Genomic DNA, 14,383 nt, shown 5'->3' with positions numbered 1-14,383 from the left:
TTATAATCACCAACATTTATGAAGAGTTAAGACTATTTAATCTTTATGGTGTCCCTGTAAGTCAGGTATTATGTTCTTCATTTGAAGATGAGAAAACTGAGGTTTGGAAAGGTTAAGTTTCTTGTCTAATATCAGCCAGCTAAAAGTGGTGGCAGCAGCATTCATACTTCTGATTGTCTACAAGAGCCTCTGTGGCTTCCACTATCGTACACAACTACACACAGAGAGGAAAAGAATAATGATCAGTTGGCTTATCTCCTCTAGGAAAACAAGGATGAGAAGTGGAGAAAATCAGTCACTCAGGGAGAGTGAATTCCCTATTCCTCAGGTCATAGTAGGAGAAGGAAATGTAACAAATCATCATTTGTTAAACATGGTCTGTGTCTGAGAACCTGTTTCATAATTATGTAATGAGATGGGACCTAGAAGCAACCTTAGGAGTTGTGAGCCTAGTAGAGAAACTCTTACATATGAAACAAGGGGAAAATTCCAAGCATTAAGTTGTGTGGCAGAGATTTGATCTATGACATAGGCAATCAAGAAGGGATCCTGGGGGATATATATGTAATAGTTGCCTATAAACCACTGAATGTAATGGAAGTAACTGGAGAGGAGGTGTATGGAAGGAGTGGACATGTGTGCATGTATGTGAGCTAGTATACATGTGCATGGCTCTGAACTTATTCTGTCATATGTAAAATAAGGAGGTGGGATAAGGTGACACTTTACCCCAAAGTATTCTTTTCTCATCTGCTATACTTTCTGAAAGTCTGCCATTAAGAAGTGCTTTTCTTGGGTCTAGAAGGGCTTTTGGACTTAGGGTGTCTGTTTCTAAAAAGGGCCTACTCTCTCCTCTTTGTTTTTCTACCATGTGCTGGGCTGTCTTCCACAATACTGCCTGTATCTCCCTGAGGGCACAAGAGAGGTTCACAGGAAATTTTTGTTAAATGAACAATGAATGGAAACTTTATTGATTCCTGGTTTGGGAAAGAGGGAAGAGGTTCTAGCGTATCAGAAAGAGAAGGGGCAGATGGAATATAGGGAAGGAGAAAGGAGGAGAACTAACTCCTACTCAGTACCTAGTGCTTGTTAAGAACCATGCTAAGATGTTTACATATTTAAAAAAATAAATTCTCGAAACAATTTTATGAAGTAGTTATTAGTCTTTACAGATTAAAGAAACAGGCTCAGAGAGGTTCAGTAAGAGCTCAAGGTGATAAAATTAGTAAGAGACAGTATTTAAATAAAAGTAGAGACAAATCAAAACATCATGTTCTTTAAATTACACCAGGCTGCTATACCAAGGAGAGGAAATTGAGGACAAGCAAGCATTTCAGGGGTGCAGAAAAAAATCACTGGTAGGGGAGAGATGTTTGTGTAAACATCTAAATATAGGTTTGTATAAACATTTAAATATCATGTAACATTGATACTGAAATGCGATTTCCCATCAATGTGCATAATTGATGCTTGATCACAGGAGAATTTCTATTTTCAGAATTAAAAGGCTGTGACAAGCATGGCTCCCTTCTACCCTTCCGTGTAGCTTTTATAGACCTGTGCTTAAAATTAAAATTCCCGACTCCTACTACCAGCCCACGTGAGTATGGAATTTCCTCAGTCTGGAGACAGTACCTTTTCCCTTTGGGTTTGGTAGTCCCTTGATAAAAACACTCATAACCATGTCCCAACAGCACTACTGGTTTTCCCCAAATCAGCTGCTTGTTCTTTTGTTCTAAAACTACAAACATACAAGCTCAGCAAATTATTGCACCTGTCAACATTGTGTCACCCCACTAGAATGTGTGCTCCTCAAAAGCAGGAATTGAACCTTTCTTCTTCTTCATTATATTAAATTCCTCACTATAGTGCCTGGTACATATTGGGCATTCAGTGAATACTTAGTTGAATGCAGGAATGAATGAAAGGTACATCAGTCAAATCAACAACTAATTGAAAGAATGGATGGGTGGTGCTTGTCTCCTGCACAATTGTCCCTGAGCAGTATGACTTTGTATGTAACCAGCAGGAGACTGTACCAAGTGTGATCCATCAGTCAATAAAGGTTGCTGACTGACATCTTAAAAGCATATTCAGTAGAGTAAACATTTCCAGGACTGGAAATCAGCAGAGAGATTAAATAAAGGATAAAGACCACTGGCTGCTTTTCTGGTAATAGAGGGGCATCTGGCTTGTGGCATAGGATATGGATGTGCTCTTTCTTTAAACTCTTTATAATTTGCCAGGAAGAGGAAATAAACAAATACCCTAATGGAATTTGAGAGTCTCTGAGGGATTAGCGATATATGCAGAGAAAAACACCAGATTCAGTTGGATATATAAAGATGGATGTCTCAAGATGTGTAATCCAATGAAGGCTGATAAATGATACTCAAAGCTATCTTTTTCATTCCCTGCTTTCTGCAGCCATCCCATCTCCCAGATCACAGCCAGGCAAGGTAAAAATATAATGAAAATCATTCTTTACAAGGGGTTCAATTCAAGGTCAAGTGCAATGTCCAGTAAATATTCAACAGATGAGACTGAGGCTATTCCTGCTCAGGTGATAAATGAGCAACCAGAAAACCTCTCTGACCACAACTTCTGTCTAGACTCATTTTTGTGAATGATAAAGACAGGGCAAAGAAGGACTGCCTCTGTCAATAAGACTAAAAGACATGGTTGGGATGTCTTCAACATTTGTTTTCAGGTAGGATGGTCTAGTGATGTCAATGTGGGGCTGAATGATAAGCATCCGGTTTGCAGTCAAAGCTCCTCCTTTTCCCAGATATGCAATCTTGAGGAAGTCACCTATCTCACGACAGATCTGCAAACAGGATAAATGATTCTTACTCAGGCTCTCTTATGAAATTGTTATTGGGGTCAAATAGAATAACGTCCATGAGATTTCCTTGTAAATTATAATGCCCTGGACAAACATGAGCCTAGTACCTTCAGGATGGATAGCAGAAGGAAAGAGGGGAAAAAAAAGAAGAAGAAATGGATGCAAGAATCAAGACTAAAAGAAAAAGAGGAGGGAGTTTATGGAGAAAAGAGGAGAGGAAAAAACAAAGTAAGAGGGACCAGGGAAAGAAGATAGAAGAAGAGAAGTATAGGAAGCAGCAGGGGCAAGGAAAGATTTTAGAGTTCTTGTACACAGGCAGATAAACAAGCAGACCAACACATCAAACAAAAGCCAAGGCACCAGCAGAACTGATGAGAGAAGGGATTCAGAAAATCACATCTATGCAGACCATGTAGTTCTGATAAAACAACTGCAAGCCTCCATCTGACAGCCTCTCTGGGGGAGACAGTCAACCATGAGTCAGCCTCCTCATTATAAATCTCTAAATGGCAAGCTCTACTGACTTCATGTTGCCCTAGTCAGTGTTCAGCTCAGAAATACATCCAGACAGATTTGTAATCACTGCCTGTGCCATCACTAATGATGGTACTTTCTCTTTGCCTGGTTAAGGTCTCCTCATTGTTAAGGTGAGAGCCTTCTATGACGTCCCTGACCTCCTGGTACCCTATTACAGATCCCCTATTACAGGCACTCAGGGCATCATAGGCCAGTTTTTCACAGTACTTGGCATAGTCACAGATTTACATTCGTTTGTGTGATTATTTGATTAATAGCTGCTTCTCCCTGCCAGACAGGGGGCAGAGGTAGTATCTGCAGGGCTCATCATCATATTCCCAATTAATTTTATTGATTGGGCACAAACTCATGCAACTTGGTAAGAGTAGCCTTAATACTAGAGAGATAAAAGAAAAAGGGCAGCATTCAAAGAGGGATATTAGGGGGCGCCTGGGTGGCTCAGTTGGTTAAGCGGCCGACTTCAGCACAGGTCACGATCTCGTGGTCTGTGAGTTCGAGCCCCGCGTCGGGCTCTGGGCTGATGGCTCAGAGCCTGGAGCATGCTTCCAATTCTGTGTCTCCCTCTCTCTCTGCCCCTCCCCTGTTCATGCTCTGTCTCTCTCTGTCTCAAAAATAAATAAACGTTAAAAAAAATTAAAAAAAAAACAGAGGGATATTAGTATGATAATAAGTTGGTGCTAGGATTACAGCTGGGAGATTTGTGACTGCTAAGTCTTTCTGCCAGTTTGGGCAGCTAAATCCTGTCATAGAATAGGTTTCCTACATTCATTTTTAATAGGTTGACAAACCTATGACTGGGTGCTTTTTAAAAAATTCCTCCTTGGTTCATTATGTTAAATGTTTATTTTTGAGAGAAGAAACAGAGACAGAGAGAAAGAGAGAGAGAGAGAGAGAAAGAGTACAGGGGAGGGGCAGAGAGAGAGAGAGAGGTAGAGGGAGGATCCAAAGCAGGCTCCATGCTGTTGGCAAGAGCCTGGAGTGGGGCTTGAACCCACAAACCATGCTTAACTGACTGAGGCACCCAGATACCCTGTCATTCAGTATGTTAACTAGCTCTTCAATGCCATCTCAATCAACATCATGGATGATCATATTATTATTAGCATTATTTATTTATTTATTTATTTATTTTTTAATGTTTATTTATTTTTGAGAGAGAGAGACAGAGTGTGAGTGGGAGAGGAGCAGAGAGAGGGAGACACAGAATCCAAAGCAGGCTCCAGGCTCTGAGCTGTCAGCACAGAGCCCGACGCGGGGCTTGAACTCACAAACTGTGAGATCATGACTGGAGCTGAAGTCGGACACTTACTGACTGAGCCACCCAGGTGCCCCATAGCATTAATAATTAGGAGTATTGATGAAGAGGGGCAATTTTCTAGTTGAATATTCTGTAGCACACTGTTTTTTGAGTATGTTTAATTATACAATAATAAGGAGGAAGTTTATTCATCACTTACTTTGAGCCCTTTATTAAAACACTTTATTAAAAACTAAAAAGGTTTCCAAGGAAAACATGCAGGATAAATAATCACATTGGCATTGAACTATGCACAGAAAAGAAGATTTACTAAAAAACAGACACCCAAACCAAATTCCCTAGTGGATTCTGTGGCGTCCCTCTAAAATAAATTCCAGCTGCTTGGCTATGAATATCTTCCATGTGCAAGGCCACCACAGAGGATAGCCCAGCAGCCCTTGATAACCAGACTCCTGACCTGTCACCCCGGCTTTCTTCCTAGTCCTGCTGGGTAAAACAGATGCCAAGAGTATAGAAATATCATTCCTCCACTTCCAATTCAGCACATTTCAAGATAAGTGAAGTCACCATTAGGTGCTTGTGCTATTTTTGTTTATGTTCTTATATGAAAACTGGATTTTTGACAATGCCTATCATGACAAAAACCTCCCAAACCCCAGGTATCATATTGAATTCCACACTGTATTTCAACAACTTACTTAGGCCTCCAAATTGGCCAATTTGTAATAATAAAACACCTATAATTCTGAGAGGGCAGGGAAAGGTTGTGATTTTAAAATGTGGGTTTAAATCTCAATTCTGCCACCTACTAGCTCTGTGACCTTGGGCAGCACCCTTAACTCCTCAAAGCCTCATTGTGTCCAACCATAAAGTGGGATAATGTACCCATAAACAATAACTGTTATCAGAACTAGATGAGATCCACATAAGGCTCCTAAAACATATCACCTACTATTAAATAGGTAATATTTAATGTTTATATTTAGCATTTGAATACAGAAGATATCCTCTTTGGGCTCTGCAGTCTGTGTCTCCAAATGGCCTGCATTTGTGTTGGAGTGCTGTATACTCTTTATGTCTTTCTTATTTCATTGCTTTAAGGGAGACTTTCTCTGATGGAATAGTAATGCTAATAAGTCTTTAGCTGAAAAAATATATAAATCTAGATCCTCAAGGTCATCTCCCAAAATCTATGTTGATATTTTACTTGACATTCCAAATTTGAGAAATTTTATCTGTCATATCCAGGGAAGTGGGCATTTTTCTGTTATTTTTTCCCACGGTTTTTATTTCAACAGCAGATGGCATCAGAAACCCAGGCCCTGGGAGAGAGTTAGCATCCCATGAATTGGCAGCCCACATACATGCCCTAGTTCTCTGCAGCCTCAGCATTTTGTCAACACTGATAAATTTTTGGCAATCCTTAGAGTTTGTTGTGATGACACCTTTTATACTTTCAGTTCTACACGTGTAAGGAAGAAAGATTACAAGGCCTGGGAAAGGAATGTCTTATCAAGTAAGGAAATGGAAAAAAGGAGCAGTAGGCTAGTAGAAATGGGGCTAAGGAGAATCAGCTGACAGCTCCACTGGGAGCAGAGGAGGAAACTGCAGGGACATGAGGAGAAATGAAAAGCAAACATATGGTGTGAACTACAGGAAACATACACTCTGGAATTACCCACTGTTCTGATTGATTTCTAATGGGTCCTCTGAGGTTTAAGCTCTGAAGGTCCCTTTTCCCTCTCGAGATGAAAGGAGGGGTCTGTAAACTCCCTTCTTTCTTCCCCACAGCTAGGATCCCCCAGCAGGTGACCTAGCAACAAAAGTGAGGCTGGCACTTTGACCCAAGAGGCTAGTCTGTCTTTACTGCACTATAAATCACAAGCAAAAATATTTTTGGAGGAGTCAGGAGCAATTTAGATTTCTTCCAAGCATTTCTAAATATCACCTAGTTGCTATATTAAAAAAAAAATTTTAAGTTTATTTGTTTATTTTGAGACAGAGACAGTACAAGTGGGGAAGAACAGAGAAAGAGAGAAGGAGAATCCCAAGCAGGCCCCTCACTGCCAGCACGGAGCCCAACATGGGCCTCAAACTCACAAAACCGTGAGATCAGGATCTGAGCCGAAACCAAGAGTCATACACTTAACCGACTGAGCCACCCAGGTGCCCCTAGTTGCTGTATTTTTAATTTTCCTATATTCTCTCTAAGTAAACTCTTCAGCTATCAGGAGAACAAAATAAAGAAGAGGGCAAGAACTATATACGCTCTCTCAATGAATTCTAAACATACACAAAAATTCTCTCCACTTAACCCAACTTGGCCCCCTGTTTTGGTGAGGTCACTTACATTTCTGTGGTTAACAAAGGTTTATATTTTTGGCCAGGGATCCCAGCAACTAATAACCTGAATAAAGCTTCTCCTTCAAGTCTGAAAGTAGTTCAGTGTACTTCTCAGCATACCAGGCTCCTCTCAGTTACTCTGGGAAACACTGCCTAGTATTGCTTTTGAGGATCAGGGCACGGAAATGTTTTGGACAGACTTCTGTGTAAGGAAGAAATTGACCATTCATATTGATTATGAATCCTGAAGGATGGCTGGATATGTGAGTGTGTGTGGGCAGAGATGACTCAAGCCACTGCCCCTGAGGGCCAGCTATCTAAAGCCCAGTGGCCCTTTAGGCCTCATGTTTGGAAATATTCTTACAAATTCAGAAGCCAAACTTTTCTATCTTCAAAAATCATTAAACTCTATAATGTTAGAGTTGGAAAGTATCTAAGATCTGCTCAAAATCACATAGTAAGATGTGGCAGAACTGAACCTAGAACCCAGATCTCCTGGTTCTCAGGTCAATGATGCTTACACTTTCTACAGTGACCATGTGTTTTGGAACCACATATCGGGGCACTTAGACCAAGACTATTTTAAGTCAGCATCATCCTGAAAAATCTGAAGCATGTTAGCTGCAAAAAAGCTCCCATAAAGGCAAAAGGAAATGGGTACAGGACAAGAGAACCAATGATTCCAGCCAAGCTTGTGTTCCCAGAGTGTTCCTTGGAAGCACACCTGTTCAGACCCAACATGGGAATGCCAGAGGCTCTCTGGCTGCAGTGGTGCCAAGGTGCCATGGTCTCAAGAATCCAGAGTGGTCTTAGAGTGTGGCGAGGGGGTCTCTTGTGTCAAGCATAGGTTCATGGCTGTTCTTATCCAGACCAGCCAGTCCCTCTAAGAAAGAATGATGATGCTATTAACACCAAACAGTTAACCTGAGAGGATGGTTTTTCTCCTAGATGTATTTGTATACAGACAAGACTGCTTCTTGGTTATCCTTTGGATACTCACAGACCTCTCTATTTGGAGAGATTTTTAGTGAGGGTCTATTAGGCAAACCATCCACTCTGTAAACAATTCCTTCTATAATATTCATGAAGAGGGTCATCTGGTTTCTTGTTGAGTGCTACTTGTAAAGGGTGGTCAACACCTCACAGAGCAGCTATTTCATTGAGGTGAAAATGCCAGTTAGTGGAAAACTACCTCTATGATGTTGCTGGAATGATCTAAAGTAAGATAAAACAAAGTGTATGTTCTCTGGTGGATGAGAGAAAGCTACATGATAGCTGCAGATACTTCCTAGTTTTGGCTGTGTTATCCAAGTACTTTAGTTTTTTGCACATGATTTCCCTTTTTTAATCTCCACCTTGTTCCAAATACGTTCCTCAAAATTTAACTTGTGTCCCCTTTCCTGAGAATCCTACCTGGTTTCCCAGAGGTAATCACTTGTAACCATTTCACTTTTAATTCCAGTGGTTACCTCCATATTGTTAACAATATGCTTATAAGGAGAGTATTTCTTTAAATTCTATTTTGTTACCAGAATGACATATTTCTTTGAGGATAGTTTTTCTCTATGTATGTGTATTTTATTGTTGTTGGGTTTTTTTGTCATTTTATGGGTTTTGTTAAACTGTTCAGTAACTCATGGCTGGCTGTTCATATTTAAGAATGAAGTAGTAGAAAGGCTGTATGGGCTGCTGCAGATAAGGGCAAGTCTTTTCCACTGAAAGACTTCAGGTTAGGCAAGCAAACCTGAAAGCTGTCCCTGTAATTGGCATACCATGAAGGGCTCTGCTGTGTGGTTACATGCAAACTAGCTTAGCTAGGTTCCTCAGAAGAAATTCTATTTCTTTAGAGAAGAGCCTTCATTTTCTGACAGGTGGTAAGTCACTGCCTTGTAGCTGTTCTGTATCAGGAGTGTGTGTGCTGAGTAGGGGTATCCTCAGTCCTATTCTCAGACTCTGCTCTCAGCCCATCTGTTGTCACTGTTCTGAAGTCTCTGAATTTCCTGGGCTTGCTAGGCAGTTCTGCCGCCTCCTGAGCTGTAGGCATCCAATGCTGCTTCACTGTGGTGGGCCTTTTTGTGGGTGGCATCCCTGGAAACAACTTTAGAAGATGGCATTTACATAGAACACAATGGCCCTGCCTCCCTGGGTGATCTAAGTCTGGGCTGCTTTGCTCCATTTCATCCATCTATACCCAACCATCTGCTGTCATCCAGAAGTGTGAGGGAATCTTTTGGCCTCTGATGCCTCTCCCACTTCCTTTACCATTATGGGATTGTCTCTTCTTTATTCTTTTAAGTGTCCTTTTAATGGGGTCTCAGGAGGAAGAAGAGATTCAGGTGTGGGCTGTATCTGTCAACTTGAACCTGAAGCAAGGAGCTCACACTGTTAATGGGGATGTTATTCTGCCTCCTCATGTCTGGCATAAAGATGATTCAGATATCGATTTAAAAAACAGCAGTAACTCTAGGTAGAGGCTCAATTAGACAGTTTTGTTGTCTTCATGGATCAAATTAAGTGGAAATCTGAAATATCTCCAATTATTTTATGTCAAGTAAATAGCAACTTAGGTGAAAAATATATAAACATATGGACTTTTAAAGTACATTCATTTAAAAAATATCCTAAGTAGTTGCTTTTCACAAAAGCATTAGGAAAGAGAATTTTGAAGCAAGGAAATTTCCAATTTCAGTTGATTGCCTGCACTCAGCAGTATAACACCTTAATGAGAATCCTGTTAAAGACCCATTGGCCTATGCAAAGTGAAAAATTACTTTCCCACTATGGGCTCAGTGACAATGATTGTATGTCACATTATCTCTCTATTTGTTGGCCAGCTGGGCACTTAGAGCATGAATTTTAGTGTTCTGGGCTTTGTGGAGAATTACTGAGGTATCCCCTTCTAAATATTCCTCCAGCACAAATTATTTCCGCCTCAAATATTTTATATCCAGAAATGCTTTACATAAATACATATATATACATATACATACACACATATACAGTATATACATATACATACATATATATATTTAATAGCAGGTGTTCAACGTGGGTCTTCAAGCTAATCGTGGGTTTAAAAATAAAAGTTTTGTTTTTTCAGAACACTTGGAATAAGTATATATTCAACTAGTACTTATTGAGGGTCTAATATGTACCCGCTACTTTTGTAGAAAGTTGGTGAGTCCTGTGCTATTCTCCTCTTGGTTGTGGAGAAAACTCATGCTTAGACGGGGGAAGGGTCCTGTTTTGAGAATGACAACAACAGATGGCAAAGAGGGCAGGATTCTAAACTAATTTTTTGATTCCAGACTCTATTTCCTTCCATGATTGCAGGGAAAACAGTATTTTTCATACTGCATGATTCACTAGATATGAAGAAAAATGCTTTATACCAGCTAAAACAATGGAGTATAGCTGAGATTATAAGTTGTGTTTTTTATAAAAGGACTCACTCTTGCATTTATGACATCAGGGTAAGGCCTTCACATCTTTGGTCTCATATTAGCAGAGAATTAGCATTAGTGGTTGTGGTTATCACAGAGGTAATTTCACTCAAGTGGAAAACAGTGCAAAAGGCTAAAACAATATTTATTGGCAAACTGCTAATAAGCTTTTGTGAGTAAGAAGAAAGAAAAGATTTGGAAATAGCTTTAGAAGAAAATGTCATTATTTAGAACAGCTGGAGGGAATCCTCTCTGTGTTAATGACCAACATGTGGCATGACAGCCATATTGCACCCTGCCAAGGGAGGTCTTCATAAGGAACAAGGAAGGTGAAGTTGAGACCAGTGGGAAGCTCAGCTCCCCACTCTCACCTGTACCACAAACAACACCTCTGCCATGTAGCATGTACATGGGCTTCCAGATCTACCCCAAATGGTGGGTTATTAGCTCTGTTTAATGGTTTCCAGATTTAGAGTCAGTTCTAGTTCTTTATCATTTTTTAAATGAAAGTCCTAGGAAGTTCTTCACTATGTCTCACTTATCCTGAAAGTGCTTTATGAATGGTGTGACCAGAGCTCTCCGCCTCAATAAAGACTTTTCATGCTGCACTGTTGTACAGCAGACTCCAATTTGATTTCAAATCCAAACTGTGCTACTTTCTATGTAGGTGTCCTTGGGAAAAGTACTTAACCTCCTGAGAATCAAGATTTACAAAAAAGGATGCCTATTTCATAAGACTATTTTGGAAATAAAATTAGAGAAGATAGATGAATGGATGAGGAGAGAGAGAGAATGAGAACATACCAGGTACCTAATAAGCACTTGATAAATAGTTTCTTTTCTCTTCCCTTAAAGGACTATCCATGAATATGTACTATTTTTATTCCCAACAAGTTGCACATTTTGAATGTAATCTCATTAATGATAAGCTCCCTTCTTCCAATCATAGAATCTTGACCCTGTCAATGTTTCCTTGATAAAATGCTGTTCCATCCCTTTGTTAACTCTGGATGTACTTTCCATACTAGCTCTCCATGTCTGATTTAACATGCAGAATTCAAAACTGATCACAGTCCTTCGGAGAAGGTGATCAGCAAGTTTTGTGGAATAGTTTTTCTAAACTATGGCTCTTTCCAGAAAGGGGAAATCGATGGGGGTGGTATGGAGAGTTCAGTCACAAGTGCTGACTGATGAACATTCTCAAGTCCAACTGGAGACTGTTCACAGGCTGGGGGAGACTATTTCCTCTCATGTGTTTATGTAGTCTCTCTGTCCTAAACTTTCTCAGATATATATACCAGAAATGTAAGAGCATTTGTTATGCAGGTCCTATGTTCTGTCTTTTGGAGCTGAGGATAAGCTAATATGTAGAAAAGGCTTACACTATTCTTTAATGTGTTTAACAAGCATTTAAGTATAATCTGGCAATTAAAATACTTATGTATATAAATATTAACTCAACAATGAAGCAAACTCAATGATTTGGATTGCTTCCACAAATGAGCATTACCTGTGTATATAGGAATAAGTCTCTCTAAAGTAGCGATGACACCAGTCCCTGACTGTTTTAATGAATCTTTATTTAATATAAATGTGAAACTCTCCCGCCTGATAAATTAAGTATATGTTATGAATAACAATAACAATAGCAATGAACATTATACTATACTATAGCAAATACACATATAATTCCAGTAATATTATAAAAAACAATAAATATAATTTTAATTATTGAGAAAAACTCTGTAAGGAAATACATTTTATAGATGAGGAAATTGAACATATAAAATCAAACAAACAGACAAACAAAAAACAAAAAAACAAAAAAACAAGCCATTTGCTATCACCCAGCTCATAAGTTCCTGAGCCCAGATTTAAACTCAGTGATTCTGGCTATGATCCAGAATCTAGACCACCTTCAATATTACTACAGAACCAAATGTGGCAAAGTATTGATTGAGTACTTACTTTGCCTTTGTTTTTTTGTTTTTTTTTTTTTTTCGTGAACGAGAACAAATGTTACAGTTAAGACACTGCCCTGTTGAGAAGAAAGTTACTTAAATTCTCCAAAACTAAATTAATATTTAGCAACCACCCCTATCTCTCTGTTTTTGTTTGTTTACTACAGGAACAAAAGTGCTTTGACATTCTTTACCATCACAAACAGAAAAGGGGGGCTACCAGGGGAAGGAGGTGTCCTTTTCAGGGAGTGCAGTGTCTATGGAGAGGCCACATTCCTTTTGCTCACCTTCCTATGGGTTTAGGGACATCCTGAGCTGAGGGCAAGAAAGGGCACTCTGAAAAGTATTTATAGTATTTATACTCTTCCAGGAAGTAAAGACCAACGTCTCTTTCCTAGGTGGATATCCATTTACCCATGGAATTTGCTGCATTGCCCTGTTGCTACCCAGGTTGGAAAAGAACCCTGGGCAGTGAAGACAAGAAGGTCAGCCAGGGAGAGAAGAGACAAGGACTGTCCCTGGTAAGCTCAACCTGAGGAGGAGGAAAGATGCCTGCCACTCATGCCTGCAAGCCTCATGTTTGAAGCTGCTGAGGACAGATGAGAAAGGGGCACTCTGGGAGGCATGGGAGGGACTGATAGGGCTCAGGCAGTGGTGCATGCATGGTAAGTCACAGTGTGCCATTGCTAGGAGTTCTGTGGAAGAGACAGTTGAGTCATCCAAGGGACCACGTGGCTGGGGGAGCTGTGGGAGTCTCCCAGCATCTGTGCATGGTTGGTTATCCACCCATCCAGGCTACATCACCGGAGATAACCAAGAAAAAGGGACTGGCCACAGTGGAATGATAAGGAAATTCCATTTCCAGTTTCCTTTTTTGCCCCAATACTACCAGAGGAGAAATCTAAGAGAAATGACAATCTAGAGGGTGATGTGAGAAGGAGAAGACAACACCTCTATCAACTCCACATTCTGGTGGAACTCAAGCCCTAATTAAGTTAGAAGGAGGGACAGAGGTCTGAACAAAACAAACTTTTAAAACAGAAAGGTTTGAATTGAAATGTCATTAAGGAAGCCTACCTGTCAATGAGAAATAGGTTTAAAGCAAATTTGGTAACAGAGATTGGAAAAGTAAAATGATTTAATTTTTATAAGTTAACCAATTAAATGTTCTCAATTAAACCTGTTGTAATTATCAAGCAAGTAGAGGGAAATATTAGCCCCTTCCCTTCATCCTCTCCAGCTTTTACCTGATTGGAGAATTCAGAAATACAAAACACTAAGTCCTCTACAAGTAAGCCTGCCCAGCCAACATCTCCATTCTTATCTCCTGCTCCACTGTCTCACACACCATAGGCTGCATCACTCAATCACTTAATGGCCTTATGACACCTTGTGCTTGCTCATGTATTCATGTTTTTGCACATGCCCTTTCTTCTGCTCAGAGTACCCTTACTTCCAGTGTCTGTCAGGCAAATATCCACAGATGCTTCAGTTCTGAGCTTGAGAGTTATGTAATCTCTGAAACCATCCTGAACTGCTTCTCCCTCCTTTGATGCCCATTTTCATCCATGTGTCCAACCTGGATCCTCCCCTAATCTCTTATATGCCCCTCTCTTTGTGATGGTTACACAGGATACAAATTTGTGTCTGTATTTCTGCCCCTCCCACCAGACAATAAGAGTTCTGAAGGGAAAGAAGAGATCTTATGTGTCTTGTTAAACATAGTACCTAGCACAGTACTTGGTATATAACATAAGTTTTATAAATATTTGCTAAGGAAAGAAGGAACGTAGGTAGGGAAGGAGGAAGGAAAGAAGGAAGAAAGAAAGGAAGAAATAAAGAAAATTTCTTTATGCTCAAGTGATGAGGCTGCACGGTTTAGTTTAAGAGAAGGCTCCATATTATTATCTTACCCTTCCAGGGAGATGGCCCGTTGGAGAGTTACCGAAGGCTGGCGGGTTGCCGTGCTGTGCTGAGAATGACTGCAACAAAGAAA

General features: G+C 40.1%; 1 protein-coding gene across 3 annotated transcripts in view; it reads right to left on the bottom strand.

The window, feature by feature from the left end:
* The window catches only part of LOC122201112 (disks large homolog 2-like), a 1,368,059-nt gene that overhangs the window by 368,982 nt on the left and 984,694 nt on the right, over window positions 1–14,383 (bottom strand). For all 3 annotated transcript variants that reach the window (XM_042907026.1, XM_042907024.1, XM_042907025.1), the window contains one exon: window positions 14,301–14,369. In XM_042907026.1, the coding sequence (XP_042762960.1) occupies window positions 14,301–14,369 (69 nt within the window). The remainder of the gene's footprint in view (window positions 1–14,300; window positions 14,370–14,383) is intronic.

Source organism: Panthera leo, chromosome D1, assembly GCF_018350215.1.
Source record: "Panthera leo isolate Ple1 chromosome D1, P.leo_Ple1_pat1.1, whole genome shotgun sequence".
In the NCBI taxonomy this organism is placed as follows: domain Eukaryota; kingdom Metazoa; phylum Chordata; class Mammalia; order Carnivora; family Felidae; genus Panthera; species Panthera leo.
Note: the sequence above shows the minus strand (reverse complement) of the source record. Positions and strands in the feature narration are given on the sequence as shown.